The sequence below is a fragment of the Hippoglossus hippoglossus genome, chromosome 18 (assembly GCF_009819705.1).
Source record: "Hippoglossus hippoglossus isolate fHipHip1 chromosome 18, fHipHip1.pri, whole genome shotgun sequence".
NCBI classification, from domain to species: Eukaryota; Metazoa; Chordata; class Actinopteri; order Pleuronectiformes; family Pleuronectidae; genus Hippoglossus; species Hippoglossus hippoglossus.
Genome location: NC_047168.1, coordinates 717,641 through 741,666, shown reverse-complemented (window position 1 = coordinate 741,666; position 24,026 = coordinate 717,641). Strand labels below are relative to the sequence as shown.

Below are 24,026 nucleotides of genomic sequence, written 5' to 3'. Positions count from 1 at the left end.
CCCCCCCCCCCCCCCCCCCCACACACACACACACACACACACACACACACACACACACACAAAATGGTCCCAGACTGCCCCCTCCCCCCCATCACATCTCTCTCCAGGAGAGAGATGTCAACAAACTACTGAAGAGACTGAACCCCCGCAAGGCAGCTGGACCAGACGCTGTCTCCCCCTCCACACTAAGGTACTGTGCGGACCAGCTGTCTCCAGTGTTCACAGACATCTTCAACACCTCACTGGCTGAATGCGTGGTACCTGCCTGCCTCAAAACATCCACCATCATCCCCGTTCCCAAAAAGCAGAGGATCACAGACCTTAATGACTACAGACCAGTCGCCCTGACCTCTGTAGTAATGAAGACCTTTGAGCGCCTCGTGCTGACCCAACTCAAGGCCATAACCAACCACCTCCTCGACCCACTGCAGTTTGCCTACAGAGCCAACAGGTCTGTAGACGACGCAGTCAACATGGGACTCCACTTCATCCTCCAGCACCTTGACTCCCACGGCACCTACGCCAGGATCCTGTTTGTGGACTTCAGCTCCGCATTCAACACTATCGCCCCAGCCCTTCTCCGAGACAAGTTGACACAGCTGAGCGTGCCTGAGCCCACCTGCAGGTGGATCACTGACTTCCTGACAGACAGGAAGCAGCGCGTGAGGCTGGGCAAGCTTGTCTCTGAGCCCCGGACCACCAGCACTGGAGCCCCACAAGGTTGTGTGCTCTCCCCTCTACTCTTCTCCCTCTACACCAACAACTGCATCTCCAGCCACCCCTCTGTCAAACTCCTGAAGTTTGCAGACGACACAACCCTAATTGGATTAATCTCCAATGGGGACGAGGCCGCCTACAGAGAGGAAGTTGACAGCCTGGCTTCCTGGTGCAGCCAGAACTTCCTGGTGCAGCCAGAACTTCCTGGAGCTGAACGCTTCGAAAACTCTAGAGATGGTAGCAGACTTCAGGAGGAGCCCAGCCCAAACCGCCGCCCTCACCATGTGCGACTCCCCAGTTAAAACAGTGGAGTCTTTCAGATTCCTGGGGACTATAATCGCACAGGACCTGAGATGGGCGGAGAACATCACCTCCACCATCAAGAAGGCCCAGCAGAGGATGTTCTTCCTGCGGCAACTGAAGAAATTCAACATGCTGCAGAAAGTGATGGTCGAGTTCTACACGGCCATCATTGAGTCCATCCTCACCTCATCAATTACCGTCTGGTTCGCTGCCTCCACTGCCAAGGACAAGGGCAGACTGCAGCGGATCATTCGGTCAGCTGAGAAGGTCCACGGATCATTGCTGATCCTTCCCATCCCGGCCACCACCTATTCCAGAGACTCCCATCCGGAAAAAGGTTCCGGGCTATCAAGACCAAAACCTCGCGCCACCTGAACAGTTTTTTCCCCATGGCAGTGGGGCTCACAAACAAGCCCCCTGCATCACACTGACTCTGCCCCCCCGCACATAATTTATAACTTATATATTATTGGCACTATCCCGGAACCAATCACTGCACCTTAGCACCGCATGTGCCCATAACATAACTTATTGTTCTTTCTGTATATATTGTTGTTTTTATGTCCAAATGCACCAACCACACCAAGGCAATTTCCTGTATGTGTAAATATACTTGGCAATAAAAAGAATTCTGATTCTGATTCTGATTCTGATTCTGATTCTGACAAACTTCACTTTGAGATCCTCCCGAGAGTTGGCAATTCTTTTCTGAGACAAAGTTAATTAATGTCTTCATAAAATCATTAACCCATTTATCTTATGAGCTTTGGACGGGTTTAAGTATAACATATCTCTTTGGAGCTTGGAGGTAAAATTTCCCTCAATTTCTAAGACATGACTTTTTGATTTTATGGTGCCAAAGCTTAACCTGTTTGTGACACCTTACTGTTCTTATGATATCACTCTTAGCTCCCCTTCATTGCCTGCCTGTTTAATTCAGTATTGATTTTAAAATACTGCCCTTGACTTTTAACACCCTGCATTGTTTGGCAGAGAGCTATATCAGGACTCACCAGCCTGTAGCTTGAGATCCTCAGATAAGGTTCGATTCCGGTCGAACCTTGTTTGCGGGTGGCCCCAAACCTTTGAAATAGTTTAACTGAGCAAGTCAGAGAGAGTTAACTCTCTTTTAAAAATCATGTCTCAAAAGAAGTGTTGATGTTTTAAAATACAACTGTGATCTACATAATCAGAGGGGGGGGGACATTTAGGGATCGGTGCATAAACTTAGTCATCTGACAACCGTGTAATAAAAAAAGGTGTAATGAGGAGAAAAAGTATTTTATGACACCTCGTGCATGTGTATTACTAAAATGCTGAGCCATCATAAAACTGGAAATTCACGCCATTTGCAGCTGGTAAAAAGACTTGACACGTTGCCCCAGGTTTAAAACCACTCTGAGTTGAGAGAGGAACTGACTGGTGGAAAGGAAATGCTGAGTCTTTTCCTGGTATGTTTAAAAACACACTCTGGGTTACACAGTGAACCAAACCCACACACAATGAAACAGAGAGGGAAACTGTGGTGGGGGGGACGTTTAAGATAGAAAGTGTGTGCGTATGTGTGAGTGTGTGTGTGGATAATTCTTGTTTATATAAGGGAAGTAACTGTAATGAATCTTTATTTAAAATAATTACTTGAGCCTATATGTCCCTACCCTCATCCTATTTGTTGACCCTGTAATGGGGAGAGCTTTATTTGTTCACTGAATGATTATTAACCTGAAAACTGTACACTTGGATTTTAAGGAAAGACTGTAGGAACTGTTTTGTCTATTTGTAGAACTATTTTAATTAATATTTGTATATACACTCTACAGAAGAAATAATAAGCAGATATAATAGGCAAATTCAAACAATATACTGTAATACTGATAAGGTTCTAGGTACAAGTATCAGGTCAAGTTAACCAGAGTAATACAGGAAACTATGCAAGTGTAACTTCAAATTAAAAGAATCCTCTTCAGCTTGCCGTCGTATATCATCTGCAGTAAACTTTTCAGCATACATGAGTTACATATTTAAATGCAAAGGTCCAACGAAAGGAGCCTACTGATAGATGAATGCATTAACATATTTAATACAAACACCATGTCCCCAAATAAGTGAGTGACCCAAATATCAATAATTCAGTCACAAAGATTAAATACAATACATTTATGATTTTGTGGATAAGTGAGTAAATTCAAAGAAGAAGAAATGTTTAAGAAAATATGAATTTATCATCAGAGCAAAAGAACAACTGTTGACAGGAAAATTACTCCTGTATATATAAACCATAACTTGAAAATTAAATACATTAGTAAGTAAATAAAATAAACAAAAAAGTTAATAAAACATAATCAAAATACTAAAGCCTATACCTCTCCTACCCACAGCTATTGTATTTGACAACATGACATTTATTTTGAAAAGAAACACTAGGACAGTCACTGTGGTCACTTGACAGCACTGTGTGTTGGACTGAGAGAGGAGTCACTGCTCGCCAATCCCTTAGGTTGCATGGGACACATCTGCCAGGTCAGGCTCAGATAGCGGGAGACAGATACCGCAGAAAGTTCTCTGCACACGGACAGAAGCACGAGCAAGTGAGAAGAAATCATGTCGAAATCCACCCGACACAGAAGAATGGGTAGGCTATCTGTATTTATATTCCTATAGCCAATTACAATGGGATCGTTTGAGTGTTCTGTGCACATGTGTGTTAAAACCTCATAGGCCATAAGTCCATACTTTACTTTTTCTTCGATTTAAAGGGATTGATAATGGAATAACTGACGACAAATCAATTACAATTTTGATATTATCTTGTAAGGTACCAAACAATATCTGTTGCTCAGATAAAGCAACCTAAAACATCTACAATTTTCATTATATACTGGGCTGAATTAATGATGTAGAAGGGCATAAATGAACTGGGGGCTTTAAAACATGGCTTATAATATCTCAACTATAAATTATATTGAATATCCTAAACATTTTAAAGTGGTAAATATCTATTAAAATCTATATAATAACATTACATTAAGCCCTAAAGAAATGTCCATTAAAGGTGCAACTTATTTAATGCATTTATGGATTAAGGCCCTTTTAAGAGTTATAATAAAGGTTGCCATTCACTTTGTTTGGTCAGTTTTAGGGGGTTTTAACCACTGGAAAAATACGTAAATGATGCAGATAACCCATAATAAATACTTTAACAATCACAATCTATTTATTCCTATAAAATACCAAGGATTCCCTCTGATAACCACTGGGTGTACACCAAAACAATCAAAAGTGCAACATGCTGGCCCTCTGTATTTTGCTGGCCATTTAGCTTATACTATTAAGATGGAAAGACTCTCTCCCCCCTAAGTATTCTAAATCGATCAAAGAGGCTATGCAGTATGTTAAGCAAGTGAAGATACAATTTTGGAATTTTGTGTCTGTTCTGAAATTCTATGTTACTTGGCAGCTATTGTTGACATTTGTAGAAAATATGGAGGCAGTAAATGTGGCCTCGATGATATTCATGTTTCTTCACTGTGGTAGTCGTCAAAGATTAATTCTATGACACAGGTCTGGTGGGTGTTTTGGGCTGGGTGGATATGTTCTGTTTGTATTTCTATTTGTTATATGAAAATACTTATTAACATATTCACTCTGACAGCGAGACTGACGGTCTGGTCTTCTTTTTGCGTTACAGAGCTTGTCCCCGCCTAGCAACAAAGCTATGGACAAAAATGTTCTTAGGTTGATTAAAAATGTTTTTTTTTAACATGTGTACCATTAGCTGTTAGGTTGAGTACTCATATTTAAAAACGAAATGCCACCTCTTTGAAAAACAGTTCATCACTGAAGCACAATGAATCATGGGATATATTGGGCAGGGAAGAATTCACCCGGTGGACCCCTCGTTGCTCGGGGCTGCAAGGACACATTTGTCGGCCGCATCCGGAGGAGCCTTCGAATTGGGACAGTTCAGTTGCGTCGCTGGGATGCTATCAGTCTACGAATGCAGCCGACGAAGCGTGACAGCTTGTCTCAGTAATGAGGGAGCAACAAATGCGGCCTTTCACCTCATCCTCACAGGAACTGTGAAGACATTTGTTTTGTTTTCAAGTCAAGCATGACTGAAAATGTTTTTGAAGATTCTCAGTCATCCAGGTCACTATACATTCAATTTTGCTAATGGATATCAAGTAGTCCTTTTGCACTTTTGCACTTTTGCACATGTTGTTTATGTATGTCCTTTTGTGAAGTAAAATGTACAAGACGTTTCCAAAGTGTGGTTAGGTGAGTGACTTCAGCTGTCCTTTGAATGTTTTTAACAGTGCAGAGTTTCTCCACAGATGCTGCAAGCCTGAAGGGAACTCTATCAACATGTGAGGAAAAGGTCCCAACTGGTAACTACAGCACATTCCAGACACGCCAGTTTCTGTTAGTTTACTTTCAAAAAATAGATCACGGGGGATATGGAGACTTAAAAGTAGCAGATTGTACGCCACTCCTGTTTTAGTGCCAATATGACTACAATGAAATGATATGCAATGAAATTATATGATAAGCCACCTTACCCGAATGTTATATAATTGATGTTCCACTGGTATATGCCCCTTATAAAGGTATGTCATTGCAGTTACAGCTCCTTTTTGTCATATAACAATGGTGTACCAGTCTTGTAGGGTCATATGCCAGTTCATACGCCATTGCTGTTAAACTGCCCTTTTGACACAGAAATGCACCAGGGCACGTGTGTTCTACTGAAAGAAACAGTTTCCCTTTGGCAGCTATTAGTGTTTATAATATTGGTAGATAAGACATTTTTTAGGTTAAATAGGAAAATACAAAACAAAGTAATAGCAAACATAGCAAACATAATACCTGTAAAAAGAAAATGACCTCAGTGGAAAATCATGTGATAGAATTTTAAGAGGTTTATACCTTGAACCTGTGATGTCCTCTAAAGTCACTTATTAATCTGAGTTAGTCACACATGGTCATTATTGACTCAACTTACTGAATGAGTTTATAGTACAGGTTGCTCACTAGTCTGTCTTTTGTTAATGGATAAAAGAGTCAAATCTAAGTCAAAATAAATATAATATCTAAATCAATATTCACAAAAATGTAATGTTAACCATGATGACATTTTTAAAAATGCTTTAGATTGTTCATAGATGCATGCTTTGACCCCCTTTTTACGTAATAAAAGTAGCCTATTGTTACTGGTTTATTTTGAATGTATAAAGTCTATGTATATTATTTCATACCTTCTGTTCTACAATTGAATTAACTTGAACCAACAGAGAGGGGAATATGCCAGACCTCTTTATGAATTTATATTACATATTTTAACAGCTGTTGAGATATTTCTTGCTGTTGAACTGGAACCTTCTTTGTAGCATTGTAACTCTTTAGACATACTTTTATTCTAGTGCGTGTGAGTGAATAAATAAAATGTCTTAAATTAGGTACTAAATTAAGTGTCATAAAATGTTCTAGAGATGGCGTTAAACAATTATTATTGAAAGAGAGAGGTGGCAGGAGCGCTACTGGTGTACCTCAAACCACTGGTGCTCATGGAAGGGGAATACATAAATAATGGCATGGATTGTTGGATTTCTGGGTGGAAGCATGCACCCTTCTGCTTTAATCTGCTTGTATGTGCTTGTTTTAAGCTTGATGCCCATTAATTCTTGCATACAAAATTTGTTAGTGTTAATGTCATTCCATATATACACGTTTACAAAATGTGTGTTTTTTCTTCTTTAGTTTGAATGATATCATTTATTTCAGTTAAAGTCTTAAATGTATTTTCAGGACCGAAAACAAGTAAATGCCAAAATAAATAATGAAATACATAAATAAATAAAAAAATTATTACAGTTTGGTGATGGATGGGCTGTTTATATATTTAAATATTTACTTATATATATATTTGTATTTATTTCCGTATTTATATATTTCTACATTTATTTATTTCAGTATTTCTTTGTTTGCATGCTAATAAGGTAGGCAAGGTTAACTCTGTCTCAAGTCAGAAGTGAACAAGGGGAACAAGAGGAGTCAAGTTTAATCTCCCAACAAACGTCTCTTTTGACTGGCGAGTAGCCACATTGAAAGCAATGCTTTGTGAGAATCAGGTCGGCCACTGAACAACACAAAGAAAACTGTGCAGGTGAGCAGCCCGATGGATGCCATGGCAAGCGAGGTGACAAACGACTACAGATTGTTTGTCTCTGCCAAAGAAGTCGGAAAGTTTATCGAGTATTTTGTGCAAAGAAAAAAATGTGATAAATGAACGACCATGTTTCCATCAGCATCAGCAAAGGCTGGGAGAGAAATCGGAGAGTTTTATCAGGGCTTTGTATTAACATTGACCTCGTGACTTCGTTGCAAGCAGAGAGGAAAATATCTGCAACCTGATTGTTGTTCGGAATATCAGAGTCGTCTCTTGCAAGGTGCAGCTGACGAAGGATCTGATGCTAGCGTTGACCATAGAGATGTTCAGGCAGTTGAAGGAGTTGGCTTCACGAGTCAGCATTGCAGGGAGAGGCCGTGTGGGAATCGTGGTCCAGTAAAGATGAAAACTGCCCTGCTAAAAGGTCCACATGAAATACAAACAACCTACTCAGCAGGACGTTATCTGTTCAAATGAGCCTGGTGAGGAGAATGATGAGACAGTGAGCAACAGAGGACATGTACGTGCATATGGTGAGCATGAGACATTAAAGACTGAACACACAACGTTCCTTTGAACACATTAAGGTGCTGTTAACTGCTGCACTGGTACTCGCCTAATATGACATGAGCAAGGCTTGTGCTGTGTCGGCTGATGCAAGCAGTTATGGACTTGGGGGGGCATGCTACTTCTGCTAAACAGAGGGCTGTGGAAACCTGTAACATACGGATCCAGACACCTCACGGAAGCAGAAACTGACAAAATTGAAAAGGAAGCTCTGGCAGGTGTGTGGGTGTGTGGGACGTTTGACAGCAGGGATGGCAATATTGTAACAAAGTCAGCACAGTCAGCAAAGGATGGTGAAGCTTATTTGGGGCAAGCTTTTTAGTTGGACCAGCCTCTTCCTCACACAAACCTGGGTAAGCCCAGCGCACCCAGGGACCTGCTTCTCTGAGGGAAAGTTGTACCTGCTCTCACATGTTAACCAGACCAAATATATCAGGAAATAATGCTATCAATAGACATAATGAATGACCAAGAAAGAAAGATATGTAGACAAGTAAAATGTTGTTCCCGCAATGGGCGGATGGATTGTGTGATTGAAAGGCTCACGTATTTAAGGCCAGAGTTGGAGAATTTGAAAGGTACTGACAATGGGGCATTTCTGCAACTTCCAGAAGGGATAGAATGCAGGATACTGGATTCGTTGTCCCACACATATAACAGGAGGCTATCGGCATCCAGCAAGATTATGTGTTCAGTGCCCCATCGCTGAATCCCATTAAATCCTCTTTCTGCCTTCAGGGCAATTGGCAGTGGCTCAATGGTGATAACAATGGGGGAAGTGGGCACCCCCTGACACATCCTGCATGTAAACTAACTCAAGTTTACAACCTCAAGGCTTAAAACTGCCTGTTCATAAATCAATGGAAGGACATTAGCGGTTTAACTCCATTATTTCAGAGACAGTAACTACTTCTTTGCTCGACTTATTCCAATGTTTGTAAGGCAGGAAATAGATACACATATTTATATTACATTAAAAACTATGGCACTCAGTATAGAGCGCATAGCTCTTGCATAAGTCCCTTTAAATTCAATGACGCTGCAGCAAATTACAAGTTTTGAGATATTATTCAGTTCTTCCCTGACCTATTCTGCATCCTTCTTTGTGGTAATTTTGTGATCGGACCTGGTAAGTAGTGTTAATGCTCCTAACAAACAAACACTGTACAATTTGGTGCAGTTTGAGGGGGATTATTGGACCTTGGCAGAAGTATGGGTTCTACTGAGTGACATTCTAGTTACTTATTTGTTACATAATGCTAATACTTATATATCAATGATAATCTGCAATATTAAAATAAGCCTCTATGCATACATGTGCAAACTTAAGCAGGGCCATTTGGAATTGATTATTCTGCTTTCCGTTGTATCCCTCCGAAATAACCCAAATGGAAACAGATATCAATATCTTAAATGTTTTACATAAATCTTACACACTGAACCTTTAAAACACTCAGAAAATGAAATCGTGCCATGCCCTGAATCTGTATTCTGTGTTCAGCTCTGCCTTTGAAGCTGGATGTGGTCAGGGGTCCCGAGCGTCTTCCTGGAAATGAGAAGTTAAAAGAAATGTTGCAAGGGAAACTGCGCATTCTGCAGGTTGACAGCACCGAGGTCAACGCTCTATTCATGGTATAGCCACACCCACACAAACACACACACACACAACCTTGTTCTTCTGTCTTAGTGAGGACACTCATTTAGAATTGCACTCTGGGGACAAATAAAGTTGTTTTGAATGTGAATTGGCATAGCCCTCCCTCGCCCTTTACCCTAACCTCGACCATCACAAGTAAATGCCTGAACCTAATCCTTACCTTAACGCTGACTCTTAGAAAGTGAGGACCGGACAAAATAACCTCACTTTCCCTAAATGTCCTCACTCCTTCAGGTCTAGGATGAAAATGGTCCTCACAAAGATATCTGTTAAAGTACACACAAACAAATAAATATATAAGCCATTCTTTTTCAAGCTTTTCGCATTTTACAACAAAGGTTGCATTTATATTTCTAAACTTTAATCATTCCCTTAGGTTACTGTTTTCCTTTATAATAAATGTCTTTCATTGTGTGTATATGTTTGTGTGTAAAATTATGAGATCTTTATCAAACTGACAGAGTCGTGTTTCAGTATAAACAAAATATACACTGTGAAGCCTGAAACTTATTCTGCTAATATAAGAATATTATTTACTAAAATGTGTTCCAGAGTGCATTCTTACGTAATAATAAACTTTTCAACAAAGTGTTGACAGAGAGGAACAGAACAAAAGAGGAGAGCAGACGTGTGGCCGTGTGTCAGGAAGTGTGAGAGCGAGAGGATGTAAGTGGGAGGTGTGGGCTTGGCGGCTCATTCACAGTGTGTCAAGCCTGGTCTTAATGTCTCTCAGTCCAATAAGCATGTCATTGTCTACGCGTAAACATGGTCTGTGTTTTGTAGAAAGACCTTTTAGAGTTTAAAAACTAGACTCACACACGTAGGTTGTTGCAGCACACGTTGAGAAAAAGCAGCAACCCGTCAAATCTTGTTTACAGTTCAGTTTTGCAAATTAATAAACTACAAAAAACGAATTACATTAACTTTCAACTACAGCTGACGGCTGTCCTAGCACCGCGATGTCAGAGGTTTTCTGTCAGTCATCATGTACTGACGTCTTGAATCCCTTGTGCCAGTAGAATATAAATTGGTGATCAGTGGTGTGATACATAAAACAAAATCATTATAATTGGACTAATGATTGCTAAATGTTTCCTCAACAAGGTTTTTTTTCTCTCTGTGTGTGCAGGAGTTGTCTGCTCATGTCATCTCCATCAATAGTGAAGAAAATGTTATATTTGTAAGATTCCAAACATTTGAAGAGATATGGAAGTTCACCACATATTATACAACAGGTATGTTTGGGATAAAAAAAAAGCTGTTTTCCATGACACCTTTTGCAGTATTTTGTTGTTGTTGCATTACTTCAAAAGTGCAAATGTATTATAAATGATAATTATTACATCGTATTAAAGCTGTATGCAATTCTTGTTTCATAGACAAATATGAGCATCCCTTTTCTGCTGATTCTCCGTCTTCCAGGTTTCCTTGGTCGGTGTATGGAGAACTTGTTGTTAGATGAGGAGTTCTGGCTCAGCTCTTTGGAGGAGGACGTCGCTATTGCGGTTTCCATTCAGGAGGAAACACTGAATCTTATCTACAAAGGCATCCTCATGCAAGATGGTAGGTGCTGAATCTAGTGTGGTGTTCTAAACGATACATGAAAATAGAGGTTAATACAGTATTCAAAGTGGTATAAACTGTGAGAAACAACATCAACAGAATTATTAGTCATCTGCTACTGCTGTTCATTTGTTAAAGTTCACTTTTTAAAATTATCTTTGTTGTTTGTGTCTTTCTAGGTTTTAACAAAACCTTTGAATGAAAAGCATTTCAAATTCACACACTCTCTGTCCTTAGGTTCTTTGTTCGCTATTTGTCGTGCCAACCAAATGTTTGATAGCTCTACATCTGGAAGAGACCTGCACCTGGAGCAGGGTGACATAGCTCACTTTGAGCCTCCCTTCTTGGGCTCAGGCTGGACGGTTCTATGCCTATCTGATGGAGCCCGGGGAACTGCACCCAGTCCCAATCTGGAGCCAGTTATTCCTTTTCACCAGTGAGTCACCTCTCCATGCTGTGTCTATAGTCTTATATCCGTAATACCTACTGCTTTTACTATTCTGGAATCATACAGTAGTTGATAGGAGGTAGTCTATCTTTGTGCTCTTATGATCCCGTCTCTTCACAGATGGTTTCTCAAATCCTGTGCTGAGAGCATTTTAGTTGGAGATGGGAAACCTGCCTGTGACTTCCCCCTGCAGTTTGGTAAGTGCAGTAAAATCTATTGAGGGTAGTTTCACTCAGAAATAATTTTGGAAATATATAGAAATCAATAAAAATATGGCATTCCCTATATTCATGTTTATAATTCAGTGTTTGCACAGTTTTTGCCTCTTTGGTACTACTATTTTAACAGCCATTTCAACTTCTATTAGGAATTGCTTTTTGACAGCAACTTACTTTAAGAATTCCAAAACAGCTCTTTTGCTCACACATTGATGACTTGCTCTTGAACGTTAGCTAAACAAACAATGCAGATCTGAAGAACTCAGAGAACATCTTGGGTGGATGGCTTGAGGGCTGGAGAGCAAGAGAATTGAAAATCCTCGGTGGTTTGCTGGGCCGGTAGTAAGGGCCCCTCAGGAGTGAGCAGACAGGCGGATAGAGGGACAAATGAAAGACTGCCCTACAAGGTAGAGGCGAGAGCAGGGCCACTCTGGGGGGAATTGCCAAAGACAGGTCAACTTGTCAGGTGAGCGTGAAGGCAGGACCACATTGGAAGCTGATGGTGAGGGCAGAATTATTTAGGATACAGATACCTCTGGCAGCTACCTCTGGCAAAGGCAGGTCTCATCTGGAGGTAGAGAAGGATACTGGGGTCCAAAGAATGTGACCACTGACAGGGTGACAGGCTGAAAGGTGAAGTTAAGAAGCAGGCAATGGAGGCTGGCAACTAAAGCTCCAGGCTAATGACAATCTGGCTGGTCATTGATGGTCTAAAAGTTCTGGCAGTTTCAGTAGGGAATGTCAACTGGGGATGGGCAGGGCAGGAAATAGATGAGACGCTGGCTGGGACCAAAATCAGATAGGACAACCAACAACACAGCTGCGGAACCAGCTGGACACCGACCATGGCACTAGGCAGCAGATGTACAGTGTCCCTGCTATTTGGGAGAGCCTTTTCTTCTCCATTCCGATGGTCTAGCGCTTACTGTGCTCAGCTAATGGTGTACATTACATTACATTACACATGTTTTTAAGAGATCAGTGACCAGACAGAGTTTTTGTTATACTCTTCAAGTCTTTCAAATTATTTCATAAATATGAGTATATAGATTGTGGTCACTGTCATTGGGGGGGCAGGCTGCACAGAGTTATCTGATCTGGAGCAGCACATCATCGGCAACACAGCACTGCAGGTGAACCCTCAGCCGAGCACCTGTGGGAACCCGAGCCGAGCCTGACGGAACACATTTAGGTCAAAATGTTTTAAATAATATTCGGGTGTGGTCTGTAATTTCGGAAAAAACAAGCAATAACCATGTGTGAGGGACAGAGTATCACAAACTCAGTGCGACTACATGAACAGCATCAGACTTGGGTTTTGTTTGCACACTACAGACCGAATGCCTGTCAGGTTCAGGTCGGACTTGGTGCATGGTGCACCCACAGACCTGGGTGTAGTGCAGCACTTTTCTCTATGAGAAGAGGCAATTTGGGGTTTAGTATCTTGCCCAAGGACGCTTCTGCATTCGGAATGGGGAAGACTGGGATTGAGCCTACGACCTTCTTGTTTGAGAAATAAACCCATGACTCAAATATGAATTTATTTAGTCTCATCTCTGTTCACTCTCCTCCATTTAGCCAGAGGAACCTGTCTGGCCACAGGGGAGTATCATGCTGAAGGACCATACGAGCTGAGCATGGCACCAGGTGATCGCATCATCATTGTGGGACTCCTGGTGTCTTGTTTCGACTGGTTCACAGGAAGGAAGGAGGCGACAGGGGAAGTGGGTCTGGTCAAGACAAGCCTAGTGAAACCATTAACTGACATTTATGAGTAAGTGCATTACCACTGTATTAATGTTATTGCTATTGCCTACCAAACTTGTTTTATGATAGATTGTACTAAATAACAAAACTGTATGTTTTTCTGTTCCCTTTCACCATTGCAGCTCAGCAAATGAAGTTTTGGAGGAAGAGGAAGGGATGTTCTACAGTCTGCAAGAGGACAAAGTCATAGAGGAGGCAATTGCCTTATTGAAGAAAAAATCTCAAAATGACACTGGTCATAACTATAAACTGGGTAAGACTGCAAAAGGAATTGCAGGGCAAACCGATTTCTACAGATTTTCCATCACTGTGTTTTCTGTTTCTACCACAGATACAGGTGGAAGTTACTTGATAGTTAGCACACCTACTTTTCAGCTGCTTATCAAGATTCAATTTCATATTTTCAGGAACAAAACACGTATATAATGTGACTTGCTGGACCAATACTTCAGACTGATGAGAAAACAAAACAAAGTTATGGTTTTGCTACTTCATTTTTTCTCTTTCTGAAAATAAACCTAACATTTTAAATTTCTTACTATTAGGTTAATATATTTGAGCAGCCTATATCAATGATCAGACTATTATCATCAACGGACAAAAACAATAAACACAATAAAGAAATCTGTCACTTTTTGACTTGGTTCAGTCCAACCTGTCGCTGCTTGACTCACTGGGGGTTCCAAATTTTTTAACACCCTACACTTTCAAAACAGTTACATCCACGGCCCAAACTATTATTTTAACTGTGCTAAACAAAAGGAAAACATCCATATTCAGTTCCAATATCAGTCGCACTATATTTTCCAGTGTGCAAATAGGATGCATGATAGATATTTTTATTATTTATAATGATCACATTTTTCTAAACATCAGTTACTGCAGCCCAAAAATATTTTTTATAAAACGAATATTAATACATTTGTATCCTGTTGTAAATGTGTTGTTTTTAAGAACACACATCAAGAACATCAATGTTCATAAATTTCCTTTTTTATTTAAACTGAATTGTTGTTGAGTTATTCATGAGCTTTAATCAACTGTTTTTGAGATTTTAGGAAAATATCTCATATATGTTTTTGCACTTTTTGTTGTTCAATCTCAGATATTGTCCGTTGCCAAGACTCTGAAAATATACCATCATGTAAGTATTACTATCTAATGTCACATTTATTTAAATTTTTTATTTTATCAAAGTATCTTTCCTCCTTATTGTAGCATTGCTTTTTCCTTCGACTTTTGCAGTGAACTCTTCATGTCAAGTTGATCCTCAGCAGACTGATCTGAAGAGGAATATGCAGAGGATTCTGGATGAAGGAAAAGACTCATCAGATTTCATTGTGACCATGAACAGGACTTTGGAGGATTCAGTCGCACCTACAGAGGCAAAAGACCCAAGCCCTCCCTGTTTCACTGTTTACCCAACTGTGGAGGGAAACAACACTGAGAACTTCATCCCGCTCTTCTCTTTTTTGGACGGACAAGAATGCAAAGTAGAGTTTAGTGTCCTGTACGGACTGAGTTCAGAGCTCCTCGCTTCCACCGCCTTCTCCGGTCACTCTGACGAGGAAGAGCTGATTTCCTTCCTGGCTGTTGCCAGGGAAGCAGCCAGGAAAAGGCGACTCTTTTGGTCACAGACTCGTTTGTGCTTCCTGTTAGGTAAGCTCTGTGCTGGGAGGTCAAAGTTCAGCCAGGCTCGGGTTTACTTTGAGGAGGCCCTCAGTGTTCCACAAGAAGGCTTCAGGGACCTTAAACTGTTGGGCAGCATTTACTCTAACCTGGCTACCATATATCATTTGCAGAAAAATACTGAAAGTTTCTTTTCCGTGATGGAGCGACTTGCTGCCTTGCAATTAGGAATCCCTGGCTGCCTGGACAGCTTAGAGGACAACGCTGTACTTAAATACATCCTCAAGAAAGCCGTTGTCTCTCACAACAAAATGGCGGAGGCCTGGGCTTGTTATCTTTTGGCAAAGTACCACTGGACTGAGAGCGCTGGAAGGGCTCAAGTTGTCCCATATCTTGAGAGACTTCTTGTTCTCTCTACTGAAGCTCAGAGACCATGGACATTTTCAGTCAGTAACGGATACTTGACCTTGGCGAGGCTGTACAGTGAACTCTGCCTTCTCCACCTCAGTGTCAGCTCAGCCAGGCGAGCTTCTCTTGAGCCATCTGCCAAACTGAGTGACTGTCTCAGCAGCATGGCCCTGGTCCTGGATAATTACAACAAACTGTACGGGATCACAGAACAGGAAGCCTCCATCCCACCTGAAGTGGCCCCATTTTTACACCAAGCCCTCTCTGTGATCAAAGCCCAAGGAGGAGGCAGGAACCAATACCACGTTTTGAGCCACCAACTTACTCTTTGTCTCTGCCAACTTTTTTACAAGCACAAAATGGTTGAGCGCGCAATCCACCAAATGCACATTCTCATAAACAACACTCCACCTTTACATAATGTCCCCATCTCTGTGTCAGAGAGAAGCAGTGCCCTTATCTGGCTGGCATGGCTTCACATTGACAACAGCCAGCCCAATCTTGCATTGGATATACTAGACTCCGTCCTCTCTTCCACACCAGAACACTGCACAACCCCTCAGGAAGGTCAGTTTCTATGGTTACATGCACTTATCTGACCCATCTGTCAATTATATAATCCATTCATGATAGACCTGAAGTAAGTTCTACATTAGACTGAACAAATGACAACACTAGAGGCACAAGGGTGCAAAGTAAAACTGGTGCTACTGCTGCCATGCTCTGAACAGTAAAGTACATAGTGAACATTCAGGAGGAACAGTTTGTCCAACTGCCCAAACCTGGAAACATCATTTATATATACTGCACTCAGCTGTTGATCCCCAACAAATAGTTCTAGCGTGTAAACCCCTTACACCACAAATAGTTGTTTTGCATACACGTCTGTGTATAGAATAATTACACAACATACATATTAATGAGTAAACTGTAGAGATGTTGGGAAGTGTATTTATGAATTTTGTAAATAGCCAGGCTAGCCGTTTCCCCTTCTTCTTATCTCTATGCTAAGCTACACTATCCATGTCCTGACTACATCCCTTTGTTCTATAAGATTGGTATAAATCTTTTGATTTATTTTTTGGGGAAGAAATGAAATTATATCATATTATACTATCATATATATATATTTCCTTAAATTACTCCTTTGTAATATAAACATGTGTTTAAAAAAACTGTATCCACACCAAAATATCTTTTTTTAATTGCACATAAAGGTGTAGTCCATAACATGCGTGGTGTGGCACTTCGATGTACGGGTGACCTCCAGAGGGCAGCAGAGAGCTACCAGGCTGCAGCTGACATCTGCCAAGAGTATGAGGACCTTTCCAACTGGGCTGTCACTCAGGCAAACTTCGGTAAGGTTGCACAGGCTTTATGACGGATGGTTGTTCTAATGGTGTTCAGCTGTTGAGACGCGGTTTGTCCTTCATCCTCATAAAGGGCTGTTGTGTCTGAAGGCTGGAGCTAAACGACTCGCACAGGGCCACTTGATCGAGGCTGTGCAGCTCTTCTCGGGGCTGGAGGAAGAAGGCCATGAGGCAAACTTCATCACAGTGTTGCTTGAGCTGGGGGATCTCTACTTGAAGCAGCAGCAGATACACTATGGGAAAGGATGCTTCGAGTGGGCTCTGCTGCTGGCTATCAATGCTAACCTGTTAGATTGTAAGTGAGTAAGTCACACAGCCTCTTACAGATATTCAGTTTTTTTTTATTTTGTGGATATTTATAAATTATTTTTGCTCTTTTCACTGATCTGAAATGAACTCTTGCTTATTGTCAGATCAACTCACTGCCACGAGAAAACTGTGTCATCTTTATGGGTGTGAGAGTCCAGACCAGGCACAGTTCATCATCTACAGTGAGCACCAGGTCCAGCTGCTGGGACACACAGGGGACAGACAGCAGGAGGGAGACGCACTGGAGGCCATCAGCCAGCTCCTCCTCTCTCTGGGCACAGAAAGGTGTGTGTGTGTGTGTGTGTGCATGTGATATAATCAATTACGTTCTTTTTACCTTTCAGTGACAGGTTTTTCAATAAAAAAGTAAAATCCTTGAAAATGAAATCACGTTAGCCGTTAGTCTTAAGGTATTAATGATTCACTCACTTACAATATGGCAAATTTTCAAATATCGATGTTTTCAGGGCGTACCAGTCCGCTCTTGACTATACCAAGATCAGTCTGGGAATTTTCATCGACCTGGGCTGCAGGGAGAAAGAGGCACAGGGCTGGTTGCAGGCCGGGAAGATATACCACCTGCTGGGACAGACTGAACTGGTGGACCTTTATGTTCAGGTTTGAGAACAGCCGGTTAGTGGAAAACCCACTATACGACACCTGCCCAAGTCCCATTGTCGTAAACGCAATATCACATGATCACCTCAAGATAATTTCTACAAATTTGGCACAAAGATTCAAGGATGAACTGATATAATTGACTGTCAAAGGTCAAGGTCAGCGTGACCTTATATTTTGATTTTGGCCATAATGGAGGAATACATACGCTAATTATGACCAAATACACGAATACCTTTTATTCCTTCATCATCCTCATCAAAACTCTGCACTGCTGCCACATATACACACATATACAGTTGAAAAGGTCTTTAATTCACTTACATACTGTTTTAATATTTACAGATGCTCTACTACAGTATTGATATAAGAAGTTAATGGACAGAAGCAATTGCCCTAACAAATGAGACACATGGGAGTCACATAATCTGGCTGTTCAGACCATTTGGAATTGACACACACGACACACACACCCCATACATGCCGATGCCGCACTTGGTTTAGTCCATTTTACTGTGCCTCTTTATGAAATCAGGCTCAACATTCAGCCACCTCTTTTGGCCCAAGCAGGAACGGGGGGCTGATGCAGCGGACACAGTAACTCAAAGTCGAAGAAATCTGAAATATCGCGCGCCTCATTCAGAATACAGTGTCATGTCAAAAGTGTAGAAAGTGACATTCACGTGTGGTTTAAAGTTACGACTATTAATGCCAGACAGATTGATTATTTAAGATGGCTTCTTTTTCATTTCGGCACCCATGTTAACAGATTAGAGGATCCACACTGCCTGCGCTTCATCTGCGGTTCAGCGCAGTTTTTCTAGAGATTCTTTAAAAGCATTTGTTGATGTCATTGTCAGGTAGCTCAGGATGTCGCCCTAAGAACAGGAGACACCACTTTCATCCTCCAGCTTCTGGAAGCTGCAGGAGACATTTTCTTCAACAGCTGCCACAGCAGGAATAAGGCTGCCACCTTCTACAGGGTATGTTCTGGATAAAACAACTTGTGAAATATGATTATTTAAAAAAATATGTATCCATTGTCCAACCCAAGGCCCTCATCCAACAAATACCCATGATATAGATAAAATAAATGTCAATCTTGAGAATTATTCCACCCAGCTTAAATTGACCAAAACTACACAAATAGAACTTAATATAAGCCGGAGTTTATCATTTAAACCTTTCAAAATGTTCTGCATGTTTGTGTGTAATCCATAGGACCATGCTATGCCCATCGCAGTGAAGAGCAGCAGTGTTCGTACCAGGCTGAGATTGTGTAATAAACTGACTGAAGTGATGCTCAGTCTAAAGCTGTATGGGGAAGCTGTTGAATTTGCTCAGACTGCACTGGACATCAGCATCACTCTGGGTATGAAAAAACTCCAACACAAAAATAAAACATTTATTTTGGTTTCGGATTTCAATTTAGTAAGATTGGATCTAGTCCTTATAATAATAATTTGCAGTGCATTTGCATTTGACATATTGGATAAATAATATCATGTATGAAATGCATTTACAATGCAATTTCAGAATTAACGCTCAGGCGCTCATTACATTTATAACAATACGGAAGTTTTAAATCCAGATTCACAGGATGGTAGGCAACCTTCAGAGCAACTTTTAAGATGGAAAAAAAATATGCGGTGCAAAGAGGCTCAACACTGCCAGTGGCTGTGGAAGCTATGTTGTAGGAATATTGAATAAAATATTTGGTCAGCACTGAGCACATTGCCAGGAAGCAGCTGATCAGGAAATTCATCTATTTATTTAATAGAATTATGTGAATTTAATGTCAGAGTAAATCATGTTTTGCACCAAACTGTCATTTTTTCCTACCCTATAGTTTGCCACGTTATTTGCCTACCATCCACATCCTACCTGTAAGAAATGATATAAGCCACTTAATAATAATTACAATAACTTACCACATTTGAACAATTTCACATTTCTCTGTTCGAGTAGTATCGACATCGCTGAATATTTAGTCCGTTTGGTCTCATGGGACTTGAGAGTGAGACACAAGGTGCGTTCAAGATGGACTTAGTCCGACTGCTGGATGAAGTCGGACAAGATTTCAAACTAGCGTGCATACTGCAAAAATACTGGAATTCCCTATGGAGTTACAACAATCAAGTGTTCAAACTTAAAAAGACACATCCAATTTGAGTTTCTCTTGACATGTAATGGGTTATGACTGAATAACTGTCTTCTGCTCCATTTGTGTTGGATTGACAGGGGAGCGTCTGAATGAGCGCGTGGCCTACCACCGCCTGGCCTCTCTGTACCACTGTCTGGAGCAGTACGAACTGGCTGAACACTACTACCTGAAGACTCTGACCCATTGTCCGACACCGTTGCAGTTTGATGAGGAAACACTGTACTATGTCAGGGTCTACCAGACACTAGGGGACATCATGTTCTTTGACCTAAAGGTAAGGGATTCAAATATATGGTGTGATTTTTCTACATTTCAAATCACGGACACTAACCATACGAGTGTGGAATGTACCCCTTCCACTTTGTATTTTCTGACGGCCCAGGAACCACCAGGGAGCTTTTAGTGCAGTAATAAACATTAAACAGCTGATTACTATAAATTTTCAAACTTTGCGTCATATCTCATGTAACATTTGCAGTCTTCTCGCCTGTGCCTGGCCCTGCTGACTTTTTGCAGCCCACTGGCTGTCGCCCTAACTACAACATGCACTTCTGCATTTTGTGTATGCCTGCCCACTAACAGTCAGATTGAGAGGGGGGTGGCAGCGAAATCAAAACATCCTGTTCGAAATCAGTTGTCTAAAAAAAACCCACTGGAAGGCCATGTAGTTATGTAGACAGTTATGGAGGAAAACTATTTAGTAGTGTAATGTACTGAACTCAGACATTGAGAGCAACTTTATGAACCAGAATAAAGTGCAGAGGAACTACGGCGTATGGAGAAGGAAGAGGCCGCCACAACAGATGCTGAAACAGCACCAGACCGTGAGATTGTTTTTTTCTAAGCTGCCTCGTACAAGGGCCATCTAGCACTGCTGCATTTAGCAGAAGACGAGTCGCTGTGTTGCAGTGAATTTCACCACAGGAAGTTTGTTTTGGATGGACTTAACTATAACTGCAAAGGAAGGGACACAAGCCACAGAAAGGCTTCAGGCCACACATGGACAGAGGAGCTGGAGACACACAGGGTCTGGAAAAAAACAACCAAAGCCAGCAGGGGGCTGCTCTAAGTACACCAGTAACAACACCAGTCTAACTTGTAATCTGAAACAGTCGTAAGCTTCCAAAACTCATAGTTCAGTCCTCATCCAAATGAGCCAAGAAGACAAACAGGGTTATGTGAGCTTGATGCAATATCTAAAGGATACATTTCTCTTATATTTGTTTTACCACAACTACAGTGTATTATATCTGTTGGATTTAGCCCTAGAGCATATATTTTGCACTTTTCTTAAACTTTGTCACCTGCATATTTTTTAAACAAGCCAAAACCATAAAGAGATTTCATTTATAGAAAGGGGCATTATATACACAATAGTTTTTTTAATATTCTTTCTAATTCATGTGTGATCTTTGCATCCTCCACTGATTGCATGTCTCTCCTAAAAGGGACATGTGCAACATACATGTTGTCATTTCTGGGAGTGAGTTCTACTGGGTGAGGGAGATACAATCTTCTAGTCCTGCCTGCCTGTGTAGTGGAGACCATTTCCATCACAGGCCCACAGATACAAAGAAATGACCAATGCAAATGATGGATCGAGACTTTGAACAAATTTTTAACCAAAAATGACATAGTAACATCATTCAGTTTACAGGATAATTGCCAATTGCATGGAACTTGTCAATTTTGGGTGAAACTACAGCATTCGAGACGTGTGGCGGCAGATTCAAGGAGTTCTAGTTGTTGACTTGTGTTTGTGCTAGAAAAATAACCAAAAAAGAAAGGTTTTCTGTGTGAAAAAAAGGTGTAACTCTCATTGTATGAATTGCCATGCTGATTTGCAGTTGTGCAAATTTTGTCTATGACTTCACGTTCTTCTGTGTGAACGTTTTGCACAATATTTGTCGTATCAAATTGTCGCTAAAATTTCGGATTCATACCTAAGGATTTGTGCATGTGTAATGAAGGAATTTGAGAAGATTTAGAGAAAGGCGATTCTATACATTTGCAAATCTTAAAGTATTTTTTCTTTGTGACTTCAATACACATGTTACTTTTCTACAACTCTAAATTCCTTTGTCACAGATACTCCGTTTTTTTGTACCAATCAAACATTCATGCACACACCTTAAGCTCCAGACAAGCCTATCCTAGAGGAGAGGCCAGGGGATGTCTTTCAAGGTTGATAAACCGAGTGCATTGTGGATGTTAGTCTACAAATACCACTTCCCTTTTCTCAGCAGACAGGAACAAGGAACAGCAACAAGTCCCATTTCCTCAAGTTCAAGTCCTGAGCTTTGTTTTATGTTGACTTCAATGTATACATATATATAGAGTCAGTGAAAACATCATATTTATTTGGCGGGGACTCATATGGGGTCTCCACCCAAGTGGTGGGGTATTGGTTCTTCTTCTGTGGTTTGATCTCCCATTTGAAATCCTGATTGGTTCTTATGGGTGCCAATATAACTTCATTGTTATTGAAACAAAGAAAAGATATATGGTTAGGAGCTCCCAGCATGCCTCAGGGCTTTCAACTAAGCCAATACTGCCTTTAAATCACATAGCAGGCATGCACAGTCTCAACATCAACACACTTTGATATAAATATATATCAAATTAGTATATAGTGATATACACCAAAGAAGACAGTGAATAATCACACATAGTAAATCATCATAAGTAATTAATGGTGTCAATGAAAATAGATCAATATAAAGGATGTGAAGGTGTGATAAGGCAACTATTATCTCAACATAGTCCAGGTGCTGGTGTAGGTTTCCAATCGTTTTTGTTGACACAGTTAATACTGAGGAACTGACTGGTTCCTCATCCGAGTTTTCTCTTTACGTAGCTGGACCTTTCGTTTGTCCCTTTTCCTCGCACAGAACTTAAAGCGGTGCCAGAGTATGATGCTCCCCTTTGGGTCTGTGAGGGAGACAGCCTGGCCTCCTGGGGAGTCTGCCTCACAGCAGGCCATCGGGGCTGGTGGTGGGGAAAAGGGTGGAGTTGGTTGTTGGACTGGTAAACATCCTGTTTGTGATTGTTGACACCCAGAGGAGGAGGTTGGTGTTAAGGTGTGAACAGCATTGCTATTGCCATTGTGGTGGCTGAAAGTTGGTGTCTTAAACCACTTCCTGTTAAGTGATGTTTTCAACAGCCAAAATATAACATTACCATCTTCAAAAGAGTGTCCCTTGTCCTTGAGGTGTAAGTGAACTGCTAAGTCCTGGCCTGTGCCATCTGTTTGTGTAGTGGTTGTGTTGTTTCCCCAATCATCATTGCATCGGACTGCCTAAACCACTGGTACTAATGGTCAAATTCTTTAGCGGCATACAACTGTACAAAATTTAAATTTAAATAGGCTAACTCGAAAATGTATTTAAATAGGCTAACTAAAAAATATAGGCTACTTCTGTATGAATGTGCTCATTACCAGAATATTAAGTTTAGTATCCCCTGTTTAATTCGTAAATAAAACGTTTAATATTTTGACAAACATTTGTTTTTATCGCCTGTACATTTTGGTGTCATCTCTACAGGACCCATTTGATGCTGTGGGCTACTACCACTTGGCGCTGGCTGCAGCCATGGACCTGGGCAACAAGCGGGCTCAGCTGAAGCTGTGCACACACCTCGCCACCATCTACCACAATTTCCTCATAGACCGGGAGCTGTCTCTCTTCTTTTACCAGAGGGCAAGAGGATTCGCTGCAGAGCTGAATGTGAGAAGGATTGACATTTCATCAGATAAGCATCTAAGCAGCATCTCACAGTGAAAGACCACATGTGAAGATCAGAAGAAAAACGAACATTTTGCTAGATGACACACAAGAAGTTAAAGCTCAGGTGATGGATGGATGGATGGTGATTTTTTGATGTAATTTTTAAGACCCTCCATGGAGATGATGAAGATGATGATCGCTCAGTTGTCCGTTTAAATTGCTGACTGCATTGTACTGTATGCAAATACGATTCTGACAACGGGTTTGGAAAATTGTGTCTGCATTTATTAAATTGGCTGAGATCATAGTAGTTGTTTTCATAATGCTAATGAGAATAGCATTTTGTTTGGTTCCAATTGTCAGAGGTTTCATTTTGAGCACAATTGAAAAAATG

General features: G+C 41.0%; 1 protein-coding gene across 4 annotated transcripts; it reads left to right on the top strand.

The window, feature by feature from the left end:
• Positions 1-3,495: 3,495 nt before the first annotated feature.
• On the top strand, positions 3,496-23,939 carry LOC117779375 (SH3 domain and tetratricopeptide repeat-containing protein 1). Of its 4 annotated transcripts, none has more exons than XM_034615514.1 (19): positions 3,496-3,652; positions 5,355-5,387; positions 9,255-9,385; positions 10,540-10,645; positions 10,833-10,973; positions 11,211-11,409; positions 11,542-11,618; positions 13,218-13,413; positions 13,529-13,659; positions 14,512-14,550; positions 14,652-16,010; positions 16,661-16,801; positions 16,887-17,108; positions 17,227-17,407; positions 17,590-17,740; positions 18,601-18,723; positions 18,962-19,112; positions 19,982-20,178; positions 23,450-23,939. In XM_034615514.1, the coding sequence occupies exons 1-19, from the start codon at positions 3,622-3,624 to the stop codon at positions 23,684-23,686; spliced, it is 3,846 nt and encodes a 1,281-aa protein (XP_034471405.1). In that variant the 5' UTR covers positions 3,496-3,621; the 3' UTR covers positions 23,687-23,939. The 4 variants fall into 4 exon arrangements, with proteins under 4 accessions (XP_034471405.1, XP_034471403.1, XP_034471406.1 ...); XM_034615512.1 differs by having other exon boundaries at positions 5,355-5,408; XM_034615515.1 differs by having other exon boundaries at positions 5,355-5,408; positions 23,469-23,678.
• Positions 23,940-24,026: the final 87 nt, after the last annotated feature.